This window comes from Telmatherina bonti (genome assembly GCF_933228915.1).
Source record: "Telmatherina bonti genome assembly, chromosome: 4".
In the NCBI taxonomy this organism is placed as follows: domain Eukaryota; kingdom Metazoa; phylum Chordata; class Actinopteri; order Atheriniformes; family Telmatherinidae; genus Telmatherina; species Telmatherina bonti.
This window is the reverse complement of record NC_136622.1, coordinates 27,397,774-27,412,929: the sequence shown is the minus strand read 5'-3', so window position 1 is coordinate 27,412,929 and position 15,156 is coordinate 27,397,774. Positions and strand designations below refer to the sequence as shown.

The following is a 15,156-nucleotide window of genomic DNA, read 5'->3' as shown; positions in this document are numbered from 1 at the left end:
TAAATGCCGGTAAAAACAAAACCTCTTTGGCGGAGGTAATGATACACACCAACAGGTATCCTGTAACAACCATAGGTTTCTATCTGAGCTACACATGTGTCTGAACATTTAGTGTCCAACATTACGAGCAGGCTTGAAGTGTGACAACGGTCAATAATGTAGGATCCTAAAGGTATTTGTATAGATCTTTCCATTGCCTGAATTAATTTAGAACTGGAGACTTTCTGTGCTGAAACGCAGCAAAGAACCACAAATGAAATCTCTATTTTCAGGATGAAAATATCAACTTTACTCCTCACCCTTTAGCAAGAGTTTAAATGATAGTTTGGTTAGTTGTGTTTCAGTGATCTGATTGGATGAAGCTGGCTGGTAGTATGTGGTACGGTGAAAGAAAACAGGTTAATGAAGTTTTCTTTGATAACAGCTTTTCGAACACATTCTTTTAACGTTTCATTATTCTGAGTAAAACAGGACATTTTTCCCTTTATTTAAATGTGCTCACAAGACTTTGTGCAAACATCTGCATGTACACACCAACACATTCTGAACACGCATGTGTGTTTGGCAAAGTAGGATAAATCCTCCAAAGGGGCACTACTGTAAAAACAGGTCCTCTGCTGTGGTGCCAATGGTTTCTTGTGTGAGAGTGAATGGAATATCGTCCTAATAAATCATTTAACATGTCAGAGTCGTAAACCTTCTTGACTTATTTAATATCTTCTGAAAATTGGTAACAAAATGTGGAAATCCCATCTAGAAAAAAAGAGTTTTTATTGCTTTAACTAGAGTTTATATCTGGTGTATCGGAATCTGGAGCAGTGTGTCGTTTATTATGACTCATGATGATGCAACATGTTAGCCAAATGTCTGAGAAGGAAAATGTTTTCTTTTAATATTTAATTGTAATAACAGTTTGGGAAAGAGGATAGACCATTTGATTAAGAAAAAAAAAATTAATTGTGTGACTTTGATCATTGATACAGAGGTTCAGACATCCATATCTAATAACAAGATAAACCAGACAGACGGCTCTTATGAGGAGAAAAACAAAGACTCTATTATCTTGTTTCATTGAGGATAAGTGGATCACAAGACTTACTATTATTAAAACAGCATGCCATGATTAAGATAAGATAAAGTCACACACATTGCCGTGCAATGCTCATCCTGTGCGAATGGCACTTTGCTCATTATCACCTTCTCCAAACCGCCATCTAATTTCACACTCCTGGACCTCGCCAAGCGCCAAGGCCACGCACTCATATTGGGTGCAGTCTTGCACGCATGTACCTGCAACTGCTCCATTCACACCTCGAGACTGCTTTCAAAAAGTGAACAAAGGGGAGAAACCAAAAAGCTTTTTGATCTTAGTGGTTTGGTGAAACACACACGCACACTGATGGCGCTCTAAGCTTATGGCTTGCCCATCAGATAAAGTGGTTCCTCCGACGTGGTCCAACATGCAGGAGGAAGCCAGCTGGATGGCCTCCAGGTATGAGAAAACCCTTTTGTGACCAGACCATTACAAGTCTCTGTCCTTCACAAAAACAAACTTCAGCATGATCAGCCAGATATACGTATCTAATTTCCTTTGGCTTTGCGTTTACAGCATATTAATCCTACATTTGATCCTGTACTGAGAAACCTTGAGCAAGCCAAACACACAATAAGCCCTCCAAGAGGACATGTTGGCTGTGTTTACCCGTGGAGACCTAAATACAAAGCAGGGAAAGCATTTGAAAAGGGGACTGGGGACATGGAGGAGACAAACGCAGGAGAGAAGCTTTGCTTTGCTTTTCTTGTACTGCCCAGCTGTGTGTTCAAATATAAAACACCTTAAATGGTAAAGGGTGATATTTTGGAAAGTTCTTAGCGAATGTTACAAGAGGAGTTTGTTGGTATTTAGTCTAATTTAGAGAGGCTTATTTTAAGGAGTCATTATAAACCTAGTGAGCATGGATAAAGGTCAGTGAGAAGCAATGTAGTACAAGTTCTCACATGCAGTAACAAAATATTAATACCAATACAGAGTATTTTATTTTTTGGTTTGTTGTTTTATGTTTTTAGTCTAATGTATATGAAAGAAGAAATGCTTTTTCAGCAAACTGTCCCTTGTGCATTAAAAGTTAAAGCATCCTTTACTGGTAAAGTGACCCAGTTACACGTATTATTATCTAATCATTATTTTTTAATAAATCGACATTCGATTTAGTGGTCTGCTTCAGTCTGAAGTGTTAAGGTCTTTTTGCGAACCACTCGACAGTCTCACTTCCTTTATCTCAGTAACTCAAACTCAACTTGCTCTCAGAAGAGCTTGCTCTAGTGAAAATGCAAACTACTAATCTTAAACATGACAACAGAAGCAGCTTTTTATTAACCTGAGAAGTGTGAGAACCACTGCCAAAGATTTCTACAGTTTAGTCTTAATTTGTTTATTGTCTTTATGTGAAAATCTTGACATTACATGTACTTTATAACTATCTGTCCTTCATCCAGCTTCAATGTTTGAGTTAACATGTCTTCCACGGCTGTATTCAAACTGACTGAGTCAGGATGTGAGGAATTATTCAATTATACACTTAGCTGGCCAAGCATCACTAACTCTAAGATAAACCGCAATAACAGCAAATGTGAGACTTACGATGTTTTGGGGTGTATTGCGCCCGTCCTCTCGCAGTCGTAGATAATGAAGCTGCCAGATACTACAGATGTGCCATTCACTTTTATCGCCACAGAAACAGTGAGGTGATCTGCGGAAACGAAGGTGTCAGCACAACACGGCATGCCAGTGTCATTTGGTGATGATATTACAGTCATAAGACAAACTAGACAGAAATGCACCCCTGCACTGCAAGAGATGAAAGAGGAAATTACATTTGTTCCAGTAAAAAAAATGAATCCTATGCAATAACTGTATTTGTTTTTGGACAAAAATATGGCTGACAAATGTCGAACTGTCTGTGTGTCTCACCTGTTCCAGGGAGTATTGATTGGTACTTTTCTCGAGGGAGAAGAGGGCAGGTCTGGATTTGAGCAGGACCGTAGTCTAGGTGTAGCGTGGCAGTGGTAGAAACCCCTGGTCTGTACTCGCATTCCACCCGGGAGCCAATCAGATCAGGAACACTGCCATTTATCAGGATGCCAACATCCTTTTGCATGAACAGACACAGAAGCAAACATATAAATAGCCGCTCAGTTTAATCCAAATGAAAAAGATCTTTTAATTTCCATGCCTACAGATATATTTTCAGAGGTATGCTCAGTTTACAACAGCAGGCGCATGATGTTGGCATTACTTCAAGATGCTCAAGAGTTCAGGCAGAAAATAGAGAAAATACTGTGTAATGAAGAAACAGATGGCAGAGTGTTAGTTTCGCATCTAATCTGGGTATGTCATGAAGTATGATAGACAAAAATGAAAAACATAACACCTTACTGACATGTCTGAATTTCAGCTAAATTATTTCAATGTGAGAAAAAATTAAGGGGGAGGCTGCCGGGGATCGTTGAGGAGCGAGGAAAATCAGCACGACATATCCTGTCTGTCTGTCTCAGCAGGCGGGAGCTGAGGTGTACAGCGGCATGTGCTGACATGTCTTAAAAATCTGCTCCATTGTTTGGCAGAATTGATCATTTCCTGGCTAAGGCCCTGACTTCCTGCCTCCTGCTTCCTGTTTGGGGAGACAACCTTGAGCTGGGCTTCCTGTTGCAGATCAGGCAGCTGGTGAAGCAATTACAGCCCACTGAAGACCGACCATCATAACAAGCAAAATGTCCACAATTAATGAGCCAATTAATGAACTGTCAACTCTGACTTCCATCAAATTATAATCCATAATTAAAGGTCAACTATATTCCAAGTGTCAGAGATCAGTGATCTAATTATGTCATTGTTATCTGTCCGTTACATGATGTAGTGACTGGAATGGACTAACGGAGAAGCAACAGTTTGCATGTCACAACTCTCAAGTATCGTACAGGTCCGTTTAAACCAGGATATAATAGCCTGCCAAGATTGATCTCATCAGACTGTTGACGTCACAAAACCCAACAGTACAGACAATCACCTACAAAGACAGATGAACATAGCAGACTGTAACTAAAAAAAAAAAAAAAGCATACGACTGGTCTTGCTTTCAGGTGTACCAGAAAATATACACTTTGTTTTCAGGCATTAAAAAGTTGGACTAAACATTCAACATGTAACTTTCAGCGTGTTTAACGGTCAGCATTTGCCACTGTGATCTGCAGCACGCATAAAAATCAAATGAATTTAGTTAGCATGGTGTCAAAAACAAACTCAGAAAGAATTTATGTTATAAGGAAACAGCAACTAAAAGATAAGGAGTTTATAGTTTACTATGTTTGACCAGTTATATTGTGTAATTCTTCCACTTCAGACTTCTACATATTACACCTCAATTTTAATTACAGAAAGTACTTACAGACATCTGTAGGCAGTAAATCCCTGTTAACACACTGCCCATCTCAAAAGCAGTCCGCCACCTGGCTGCGTAATGGTTCTCAAGCGGTTGTATGTGTTCAGAACCTGCCTTATTGGCACATATTTGAAAACTTCACTTGTTTCAAGACGTGACACAACGCAAAGACCTCATTGTGTCAATCCAATGAATCTAGCAACTAAAAGTCGGCTTTAATTAAAATGCACACATATGTTAAAGTAGGAGCTTGTAAAGGAACATCACCAGCATCAAACAGCGCTGGCATGGCTTCATCTGCAGCATTATAATAATAGATGTGCAATAACAGAGACAGGTGTCAGGTTATAAATGTGTGCAAGACATCAGCTTTAAATACACTTGTCCCCATTGCAGCCATGCCTTTATGAAGATCAAAAGTCATGTCTGTTTGATTTATTAGAAGGATGTGATAGCAACAATGGCATGAAGAGAGTTTAAGGTACCTTTATGTCTGCAGAGATGCTGATTTCTGGGGGTGTCAGGGTAATGGACGGACACTGCTGGGGGCCTTCACCCATGCTGATCCAAGATCGTGCCAACAGCCCATGAGCACACTCCTTCTGGACGGTACATCTGGATAGAAGAGTGGGTATATTTCAGTCAAATGTAGTCAGACTGTGTTAAGCACATTTCTTAGATATCATTTGTGATTTCCAGAAAAACGAGATTGAATATCTAATCTAGACATTTCTTCCACCATTAAAGAGTATCATGATGATATATAATCATTGTTTGCAATGACTATAAATAGCTATCGAGATCACTGGACTAGCTCAGTAATGGAAAGCTTTAAGGTCAACATTTCACATTTTGTTAGGAGAGAGCAAACTTTTCAGTTTCCATTTCATTCCAGGACTTGACGAGTTCTCACCGTTGGGTTTCACGGTCTGCTTCCCGCAGAGTTATGAGGTTTTCGGGTTTCCTAATATCACATTCAGACCTCAGCTGTCGGTTTTCCTGGCTCGACACAAGAGACGACTTGACTCCAGGACATACGCATTGCTATGGTAACCCATCCCACGGGGCACCAAGATCAGGGGCCAGTTACAGATATCAGAATAAGAAAACTACTAACAGTGCATCCATGAATGTGTGTGCTTGTATGCAAGCACGCACACAAAGCATGCACTATGCACATGTGCCAGTCTGTGAGTATAATGAATGTCTAGGATGGAGGGATTGTAAAAGGGCATTCAACAAGCAAGGTGGCCTCACACCCTGACTTCTGCTTCACTAACGAACTTCACTGTTGGCACAAAGCTCAGTTCATCTGCAGTGCAGACTGGAAGGACAAAGTGACCTCAGAGTAAGGAGGAACCAAACAGAGCCCATTTAGCAACAACTGAATGCTCCACAATACGTTTGCCACATCCCAGTCGCTCTCACACTTCCACAGTTTGTTTTAAAACAAATTGTCCACCCATGTGCCTGCATGTCTGTGAGTGTGAGCATTTTGGGTTGGAGGAGTAGTGAACATCCACGTTCTTAATCCTTCTGGCACTTAAAGCCCCAGAGGGGCTGTGAGGTCAGCTGTTGAGCTAAAAATAGAAAAAAACGCTCTGCAAGCAATGGAAAAAAAAAAAATCCGTAGACAAACAAGCCAATAAAGTCTGCTTTCAGCAGTTACACTAAAATAGATATATAAATAGACAGCGTGATGATTAACCCTTTTTGTGCTGGTGTTTTTACAGTTTTTAAAGCATTAGTTAAATGGGAAAAAATGATGACTATGAACCATAGTTTACGATGACAGTAAAATTATTCTCCTAATTTCCTGCATCACAAGTTGGCAACCATGTTAGATTCTGAGAACTATGAATAAATGACATATGACATATGTGCTTACACACATTTACATGCTTGTTTGTTCAGCCTTTAGTTCAACCTCCATTTAGAAAAATATTTTCATGAGTACAACTGTGAATTTAGCGCAGCTGCTAATATATCCCACGAGTATGAGAGCACATGTACTGAGACAATTCTTTAACTCAATGACCTCAGTCAATGACAAGTGTCATAAAACATCTCAACTAATGAACAGACTGGCACGGCAGTGGCATCAGTAAATTATTCTTCTTTTTTGCATTCAGATTTTTCTTGTACCACTATCATAAGTAAAAATGTAACTCTGTCCAACACCACTGGTTTATCATAACGTGATGCGAGCATGCTGATGTGAGTCGTCCTAAACTCCAGGGAGCATTTTAGACACATTTGATTTATTTCAGATTCCTATATTATGCTCATTTACAAGTAAAAGTTATTTTACCACATTGTAGCACTTCTTCCTGTCTTTCCAAGACAAATCCTCATGAATAGATAAATAATACATCCTGTTCTGATTGGTCAGCCGTTTGGTGAAAGTAATTGTGCAAATCGTGCAAACAGAATTTGGAGTTTGAACAGAAGTTCAAACATAAAACTATTAAAAAGAAAAAAACAAAACAAAGTCTATTTTACAGGGTGCGAAGAACACCCTGCCTAACACCTGAAACATACCAGCCATCTGTTATATGGTATATTATTATATAATAAGCACATAGTATATAGTGATATCATGTTTACTCTTTTACATTTAATTGCATTTGCAAATATATATATATATATATATATATATATATATATATATATATATAGATATATATATATATATATATATATATATATATATATATATATATATATATATATATATATATATATGTACATATACTACAGTTTTCTCAGCTGCTTTGGTGCATTTCTCACAACAGAAATAACATTCTCATAACTATTAGTTCAAACTGCATAACAAGAAGTCCTTTCTGCACATCAGAGTAGCATTTCTCATTGTATCCATCAAATTGCAAATGTTTTTTGCCATACTGGGTTTGCATTAATATAATTCTCTGTGATTTCACTTTTGGGTAGTTTCCTTTGGTCATATCAAATAAAAATTATTGTATTTAGAACTGCAGAATAGCCAAATCATAAAACTCTTAGTTATTTATTTCACTGATTGAGTCATTACATACAAAAAACTATAGCTAGATAGATGCTTTCCTCTCTGCCTCACAACAGATGATATCAGATGACATGATGATATATTTGTACAGGAGTGATTTAGTATGTTTAGACATTCAACACAGTAAATGTATGTACTAGTACCGCAGTAAGTTGTTCATAGTTGCGATACAGGGTTGATACTTTGAGTTTATTGGCGTGACTATATAATGCCTTGAGTAAATTACTATAAGATGGCAAAGAATCACATGCATTTTGTGTCATGTATTCAGTAACTTTACTGTAGTTTTCAAATGGCTGCACATCCGGTGTGTTGAGCTGTCGTGGGAATTTTCAGGTTGTGTCTCCAAGATCTAACTTTTTTTTGTATTCTAAAACACTTACAGATCAGACTGTCACAACAAAAGCTTAGTTAAGCCATTTGAGTATCATGTTCATGCTCAGTGGAGACCTTTCAGTGTGATGGCTCTGACAGTTTCATTGACATAAATACTTGCTTTTGAAGGATAAACTACCTATTTTTTAGCAAATCATGCATTTGCTGGTTATCCACCAAGTTCTGTAGTTTGTACTGTTTTGAGAAACACACCAAACTGTTGTGCAGATATTGATTCTGTTGTGAGAAATACACCAAAGCAACTGAGAAAAACTGTCACATATGATACAGTGTAAATAACCACAGAAATAATACATATTTATTGTATAACAAATATGATAGTTATTTCTACACAATAATTATACCTCTATTTATAGATGTTAATTTATGCAAATACTAAAGGTATACAAGAAGTAAAAAATTGGGACACACCTCCCCATTAATTCTAATAGGAAAATGTGTCCAAACTGGATATTGCATGTTACAGACCAACATAAAAAGTGAATAAATATGAAATTGAAACAAAATGATGCATGCTCTTCAGTTTTTTTTTAACAAATAAAACAATTTATTTTCAGCCACCATGAGCCAATACTTTATAGAAACACCCTTTGCTGCAGTTACAGTTGCAGAAATGGCTCCACCAGCTTCGCACATCTAGAGACCAAGATTTTTTTCTCCATTCTTCTTTGCAAGTCCTGCCACAGATTCTCAAATGAGGTTATTCTGGACGTTGACATTCCAACACATGGCAATATTTCCATCGAAACCCTTCCAGCCCTGGTTCTACGCTCAGGGTTGCTGTCTAACCTGAAGTTAAACCTTCACACCAGTCTCAAGTTTTTTTCAGCTTCTACTGGTTTTCTTCCAGGATTTATTTAGCTGCATCTATCTTCCCTTTGAGCCCCGACCAGCTTCCCAGTCCTACTGAAAGATAGCATCCCCACAACATGATGATGACTACCACTGTGTTTCACAGTGGAAATGGTGAGTTCAGGGTGATCGCATTTCGGCCAGGGAGATCAACAGATCTTATCTGATCAGAACCTCTTTTACCATATGATTTTCTTTTTCTTTTTTTTTTTTTTTTGTCTTGTCCAGCATTTAGGCAAGCAGAATGATGGTCTGGATGCTGTGTTCTGCTGAGCAAATTTTCTCTGCCAAGGGAAGCTTTATAGATATAATGATCCCCTTGACTTTCTGAATTTTTATTTTATTTCTTTATTTATTTTGTATTGTTGTTTGAATTGTAGAGTTTGTACTGCTGGACCAGAGAGGACAGACGAAAGACAGAAAGAGAAAGGAGAAAAAACACCTCATAAGAAAAGTGAAAGAGATAAAGGGAGAGAAAAGGGAGAGAAAAAAAAACAAAAACTAAAAAATAACCCAAAAACAAAAAGAAAGAAAACAACATACAGATGTATACATACACACACATACATATACACACACATACACACGCATACATACACATACATATACACACACATGTATACACATATATATATATATACACATATATATACATATGTACACATATACATAACACATACATACATATACACACACACCTCTATGCACACACATACACACACATACATACGTACAAACATATACGCACTTGCCAGTATTAACACATATACATACACATACAAGCCAACTTTAGATCATAGTAACTAAACTATGAATCTAAAAAGTTAAATATAAATGAGAAACAAACAGAAATGAGAAAACTAGTTGCTATTAGTGAATAAAACTGCGTGACGACTCGGTGACTGTGTCACATGCAGAACAAGCAGAGTGGAACGTGTTCCGGAAAAGGTGATCATGCCAGTGTGACCCCTCCCACACAAAGGCAAGAGGCACGCCAGGAGTACCCCCGAGACCCGGGCCATCGGCAGCCACCCCCAGGCGCAGACCCCAACCGCCCCACCCCGGAGCCAGCCATGCACCGACCCAGGAGGAGGCAGAGGGTACCATATGATTTTCAAAGTGCTGCAAAATAAGTTATAGTGGTTTGAAATCATATTAAAGTGCAGGGCTTGGATACACCCTTTGCATGTCAACAGTCAATTTCAGGACACACAGATTCACACTGCTTGCTCACACTTCACGTCTATAACAAGACAGAAGGACCGCAGACAAACTAAAAAAAAAAAAAAAACACACAGACACAGGTGCAAACTCTGCACAGAAATTATTCAGACCATCCGGAGAATCTGATTGGAGGATCTGACTATTGTCGTGACTTTGCTAACCACAGAGGTGGTCTTTCTGTGTCTTCAGTCCGGAAAACTGTATTTGGATTATCTAGATTTTATCTTTGAAGTGCAGAATACCACATAATCAGCATCCAGGAAGCTTCATTTTAACTCAGAAAAGGAAAAGACATCAACAAACAACATGAGAACTGAACCATCCAGTTCAGATCATTAAATTTTTCTACACTCTCCGATTTCCACAACTTTCTTTAAAATGCATTCGGATTTTTCCTCTTAATTCAAACAACAGTTTGATCAGATTTTGCACAGTGAAAAAAAATTAATTCAAAGCACCACACTTTTCTCTATGACTGAAATCCACACAGAATTTAAAAAAAAAAAAAAAACAACTCAGCTGGTGCACAAATACAAAAACACTCTCCTCCTCTTCCTCCCCCCCACTCGGCTGACTTTACAAAGCTTTTCAAACAGCTCCTTAAAATAAACGGAGCCAAGGCTTGCAGCTAAAATATGACTTGTGAAAGCTCATCACCTCTTACGTGTCTGATAAGGTGGGAATCCTATGAGACCGTTCAACAGCGGCAGAACATATGAGCGTCTGTAACACTCACACGGACCCAAACACACGCACACACACACACACAAAGTCACTGACATAGGCGCATACAGATAAGCATGATAATTTATGAATAGCAAAGACGGCATGCCACGCATAATTTGATTCAAATAAAGATATTTAAGTGCTTTCTTGTGACATGTGGCAGATTAAACCAGCGCCAACATGAAAAGAGTGATCAAGGACTGAGCTTTATCTCTGGTTTAGAAACTAGCTCTCTCTTTCTGACAATAATACAGCCTCAAACAAGCGAACAGACATGTTTTCATGCTAGCTCTACATGCAGACGTGCTGGGAGACGTCAGAACCATGCATAAAATCAAACAGGCACCCACAGAGACAGTGGCGGCTTCACAGATTGTGAGATCTAGTGGTCCTTTCTTTCTCTTTCCACAGTGTTTTGCTGTTGTTGCAGACAGTAAGGTGATGGAGGGGACCATCCACCCCCACACTTCCAACTCCCTGATCCCCCAGGCTCTGAAGCCACAGCGCCAGTCCAGCGGCCAGTAGGACAGGCCAAACAGTGCATCAAACACACATATACACACACACACACCCATGACATCAGCTCCCTGGCCTCTGAAAGCCAGCAAGCGACACACACTCATGCTGACACTTGCACGCAGGCTTACACACTTTGACATTTCCTTGTAAAAAGAGCCAGTGTGCACTCTCTCTCCCACCACCATCATCACAATCAACGCTCCTTTGTAGGGGGATCGAGAGGAGGACAAGGGCACTGGGGGAGGAGAAGACGAGAACTGGTGAGACAGAGCGGCAGGCCGAGAGATGGATAGGCAAATTATCAAAGCTACTGGAGAACATGAGGGCAAGAAATAAAGAAAAGGAAGCTGAGGACTCACAAATGTGGAGAAAAAAAAATGCAGTGAAGCGAGAAAAGGACTTGGGATAAAGAGATGACAGATAGATAAATAAGGCAAGGAGACAGGGAGATGACAGTGAGACGGTCTGACCACATACACACAAGCACTCATCAGTTCCACTCATCCAGCTCTGAAGGGCCTCTGGCAACGCCAGAACCTCCATAGCTGCAGCGTAGCTCGTCACAAAATTCACTATCTCGTCTGATCTGCTTTAATCACCAAGCAACCAACCAAACTGACATACACCAACACGCAGGCAAACAAACACGGCTCGACAGCACACATCTTCTCCCCGAAAGCCAATGAACACAAGACCAGAGAGCCAGTCCTGACAGAGCCACATTAATCACAGTGTACTCTCATGTGCTCACAGCTACACTTCAGCCAAGTCACTCCTCGCTGGGCGCTCCTGGCTTCCCACTCCCACCCCAAACTGCCAGGGAAGCCAGGGGAAACGCGCTAAACAATGATGTTACTCCCAAGTCTGAGGACGGATGCGAAGCAAATCGATCCTGATCCAGCAATAGTTTTTCAAACCAAAAACACACTCTGCTCCTGCCAAGACGCAATCAACCAGGCAGCGTTTTGTAAATTGAAAGTGACGGTGTAAACCGGGGAAACAACTTCAGATGTTTCACAGAATCCAATGCTGAAAGTATCAAAGGCACAAGCAAGTATTATTTTATTGTGCTATCAATCTTATATTATATCATATTACTTTAAAATGACCATTAAGTCACAAAAATCACGTATATAAACGGCTGCAGATGGGCCTCCGCTTCAAAAAACAGTCAGAATAGGAAGTGAACATTTCCACAATTTACAGCATGACCATGCTCTTTGATTACGTCAAATACCATGTGGCTCGAGTGTGACACCAAAGCATATGATGATATGATTGAATTATGTTTAACTGGAAACAGAGAAGAAGCCAAGAAGAGCAGCTTACAAGGCGATTGGGTGGGGGGTGGGGGGGGTTGTTTAAAGAAAAAGAAGCTGAAATTGATGTGGTCCTTCTTACCTGTTCTCCAGGGTGCACCAGCCACAGTGGGCATCACCTGCTCCCAAGCAGTCACTGCAGCTTTTCCACTGCTCACAGTCAGCCACTTTCACTCTCAGCATCTGTGCACCACAGCAGGAACAACAGAACACATGCATTTTATTTTAAACAATGTTAAAGCAATGGAAGCGACGTTTTTTCTTTGTGTAAGATGATGCAGGTCTTTAAAAGAACTGGAAAAAAAACACAGAAAATGACTCAATCATTTAATTAATCTACCAGTATGTTATCAAGCCAAACTAGCAAACATCTACTGGTTCCAGCTTCTCAGATGCCAAGATTAGCTACTTTTTGCTGTTTTGTATCTTTGTAATTGGTTTGTTGTTTGTTGGACCGCTGAGCGGACTTAACAAGCAATTTAATGATGTCAGCTTGACCTCTGAGAATATGAGAATATAGTCGTCACTTTTTTCCTCTTATCGGTTTAAGAACGAAACAAGTAGCTATTCCAACAATACAAACAAAGTTTCACCTTTACACTCTTTTACACAGCAGTAAAGTTTAATTGTGAGCTGATGTGACATAATATGCCTTTATTCATGTACAATAACTAAGTTTACAATCTACTAGATTTACTACTCTATGTAAATCATAACTATAATTGTTGCCAAATATATAGCTAACACATATATAAGCAAATACAGTGCAAAGTAAGCCGATTATAATTGCATGATGTCTATCATCCTCAGACAATCTTGATACTTCAAAGTGCCGGAGACGGCCGACATTTCGCTTTGTAGCTACATCTGCAGCAATGCTGCATCTGTTCACAGTGCAAACAGATGCTGTGGGCAGTGAGCAATTTATCTTTTTTTTTGTTTTTTTAAACAGAATGGAAAAATGGGAACATCACTCCGCTTCCACACCATCAACAATGAACGCACGACGATGGCAAGTTGAAAAAGGGGGGTGTTTTTCAGTCATATTTTGAAGGCAAGAAAAGGAATTGAAACTGGCAGTAAAGTATTTAATAGAAATGATAATAAATGTATAGATGATGTGAAAGTTATAGCTAATTAAAAGCCAACATCATCAAATCGTTTTGATTGACTGAAATGTGAAATCATAAGGATTGTAGTTTGACAGCGACGATCTGGTCGTGATCTATGTTCCTCAACAAGATGAGGAACCGTTTGCCAAGCGGTGTCTAAAAACAGCTTCAGCTTATCAGATTGCAAAATCCCACGTTGCCTCTGTGACATCAAGCTCTGTGATTTAATCTCAGCAAAGTCGACTAACAACCAGGTATGTTTGTGCTGTGTGATGTAAGTGCTGGAGGTGCAACCACATGCTTTGATGAGCAAACCAATTGGTTTTGAAATGCAGCCCTGAAATCTACTTAAGGTCTGAGCTTCACCATGAACGTTGCTGCGATCTGCTAAATGATGGTGAAAAAAATCTGCAGGACGTGCACACAACGTGTTCCAACTGCGGTTCTTGTGGTTTTTCTTCAGACTGACGTGACAGATTAGTAACAGGCAAACAACAAACAACTGATGACTGAAACTTTGGCTGCATCTGTGTTCTTACGTGGTGAGAGGTCATGACATAGAGGAAATTGCTGTCCTTGGGGTCGAAGGTCATGATATGGTGGACTGCTTCGTTGCCTGGCAGCCTCAGTGTCCACTGATTGGCCATGGTCATGTTTGCCAAAAGGGTCAGCTGTGAAGAAAGCAGACAATGTTTGTATAAATGTGTAAAAATGTGATAAAATCAACAAAGAAATGCTAAATGAATTATCATCAATACTGAGAGTAACTGATTAGAAGTTGATTTTTTTTGTGTGTGTGTTGACTGAGCAAGTAGTTCCTGACAGCGTGGTGTCAGGCCAACATCTTGCACCTGAACGTCCAATGAGCCACCCCCCCACCCCCTATCCAGGTGGAGACCGGGTGAAAAGAGTGACACTGTTCAGGTTCCTCTGTGGTCAAATGTCAAAGCTTTCCTCATAAACACCACATCAGTGATGAAGCCAAGCAGTGTCTTCACTTCCTGATGATCCTAGAGAAGAACAGGCTGCTGAGAGGAACAAAAGCTGCTGGTGACCTTATATAGAAGGACATGACCACATACTGAATCCAAGCTTGGTTTGCAGGAGCTTGAGCCGCAAACAGGAAGGCTTTGCAAGAGATGATAACCACAAGTAGTAAAATTATCGACTTGTCCCCCTGCCCCACTTGGAAGAAATTGCCCCTCATGCTGTCTGAGATGATCCTGACTGACGCATTCCACCCAGCCCTCCACCTGTTTGATCTGCTCCCCTCTGACAGGTGACACAGGACAATCATATCCTGCACAGCCAGGATGGAAAACAGCTTCTTCCCTTTGGCCATCACAGCCATAAACACTCACAAACTGTAGTAAGACTGTTAATTTCTAATCAGATATCACAATACTGCATGTGTGAAATCGTATGTCCATGTGACTATGTGTATGTGCACAAAGTCGTACGGCGCTCAGGCCTTTAAAAAGTTATATTTTTATCTTTTTGTAATTCTTCTGTCTTCATAAAGA

At 39.8% G+C, this 15,156-nt stretch overlaps 1 protein-coding gene across 1 annotated transcript in view; it reads right to left on the bottom strand.

The window, feature by feature from the left end:
* plxnd1 (plexin D1) overlaps positions 1-15,156 on the bottom strand; it is a 71,870-nt gene that overhangs the window by 50,458 nt on the left and 6,256 nt on the right. Inside the window, exons 3-7 of the mRNA XM_079238906.1 lie at positions 14,173-14,304; positions 12,604-12,704; positions 4,925-5,054; positions 2,972-3,149; positions 2,642-2,750 (exon numbers count right to left, since the gene is read on the bottom strand). Of these exons, the coding sequence (XP_079095032.1) occupies positions 2,642-2,750; positions 2,972-3,149; positions 4,925-5,054; positions 12,604-12,704; positions 14,173-14,304 (650 nt within the window). The remainder of the gene's footprint in view (positions 1-2,641; positions 2,751-2,971; positions 3,150-4,924; positions 5,055-12,603; positions 12,705-14,172; positions 14,305-15,156) is intronic.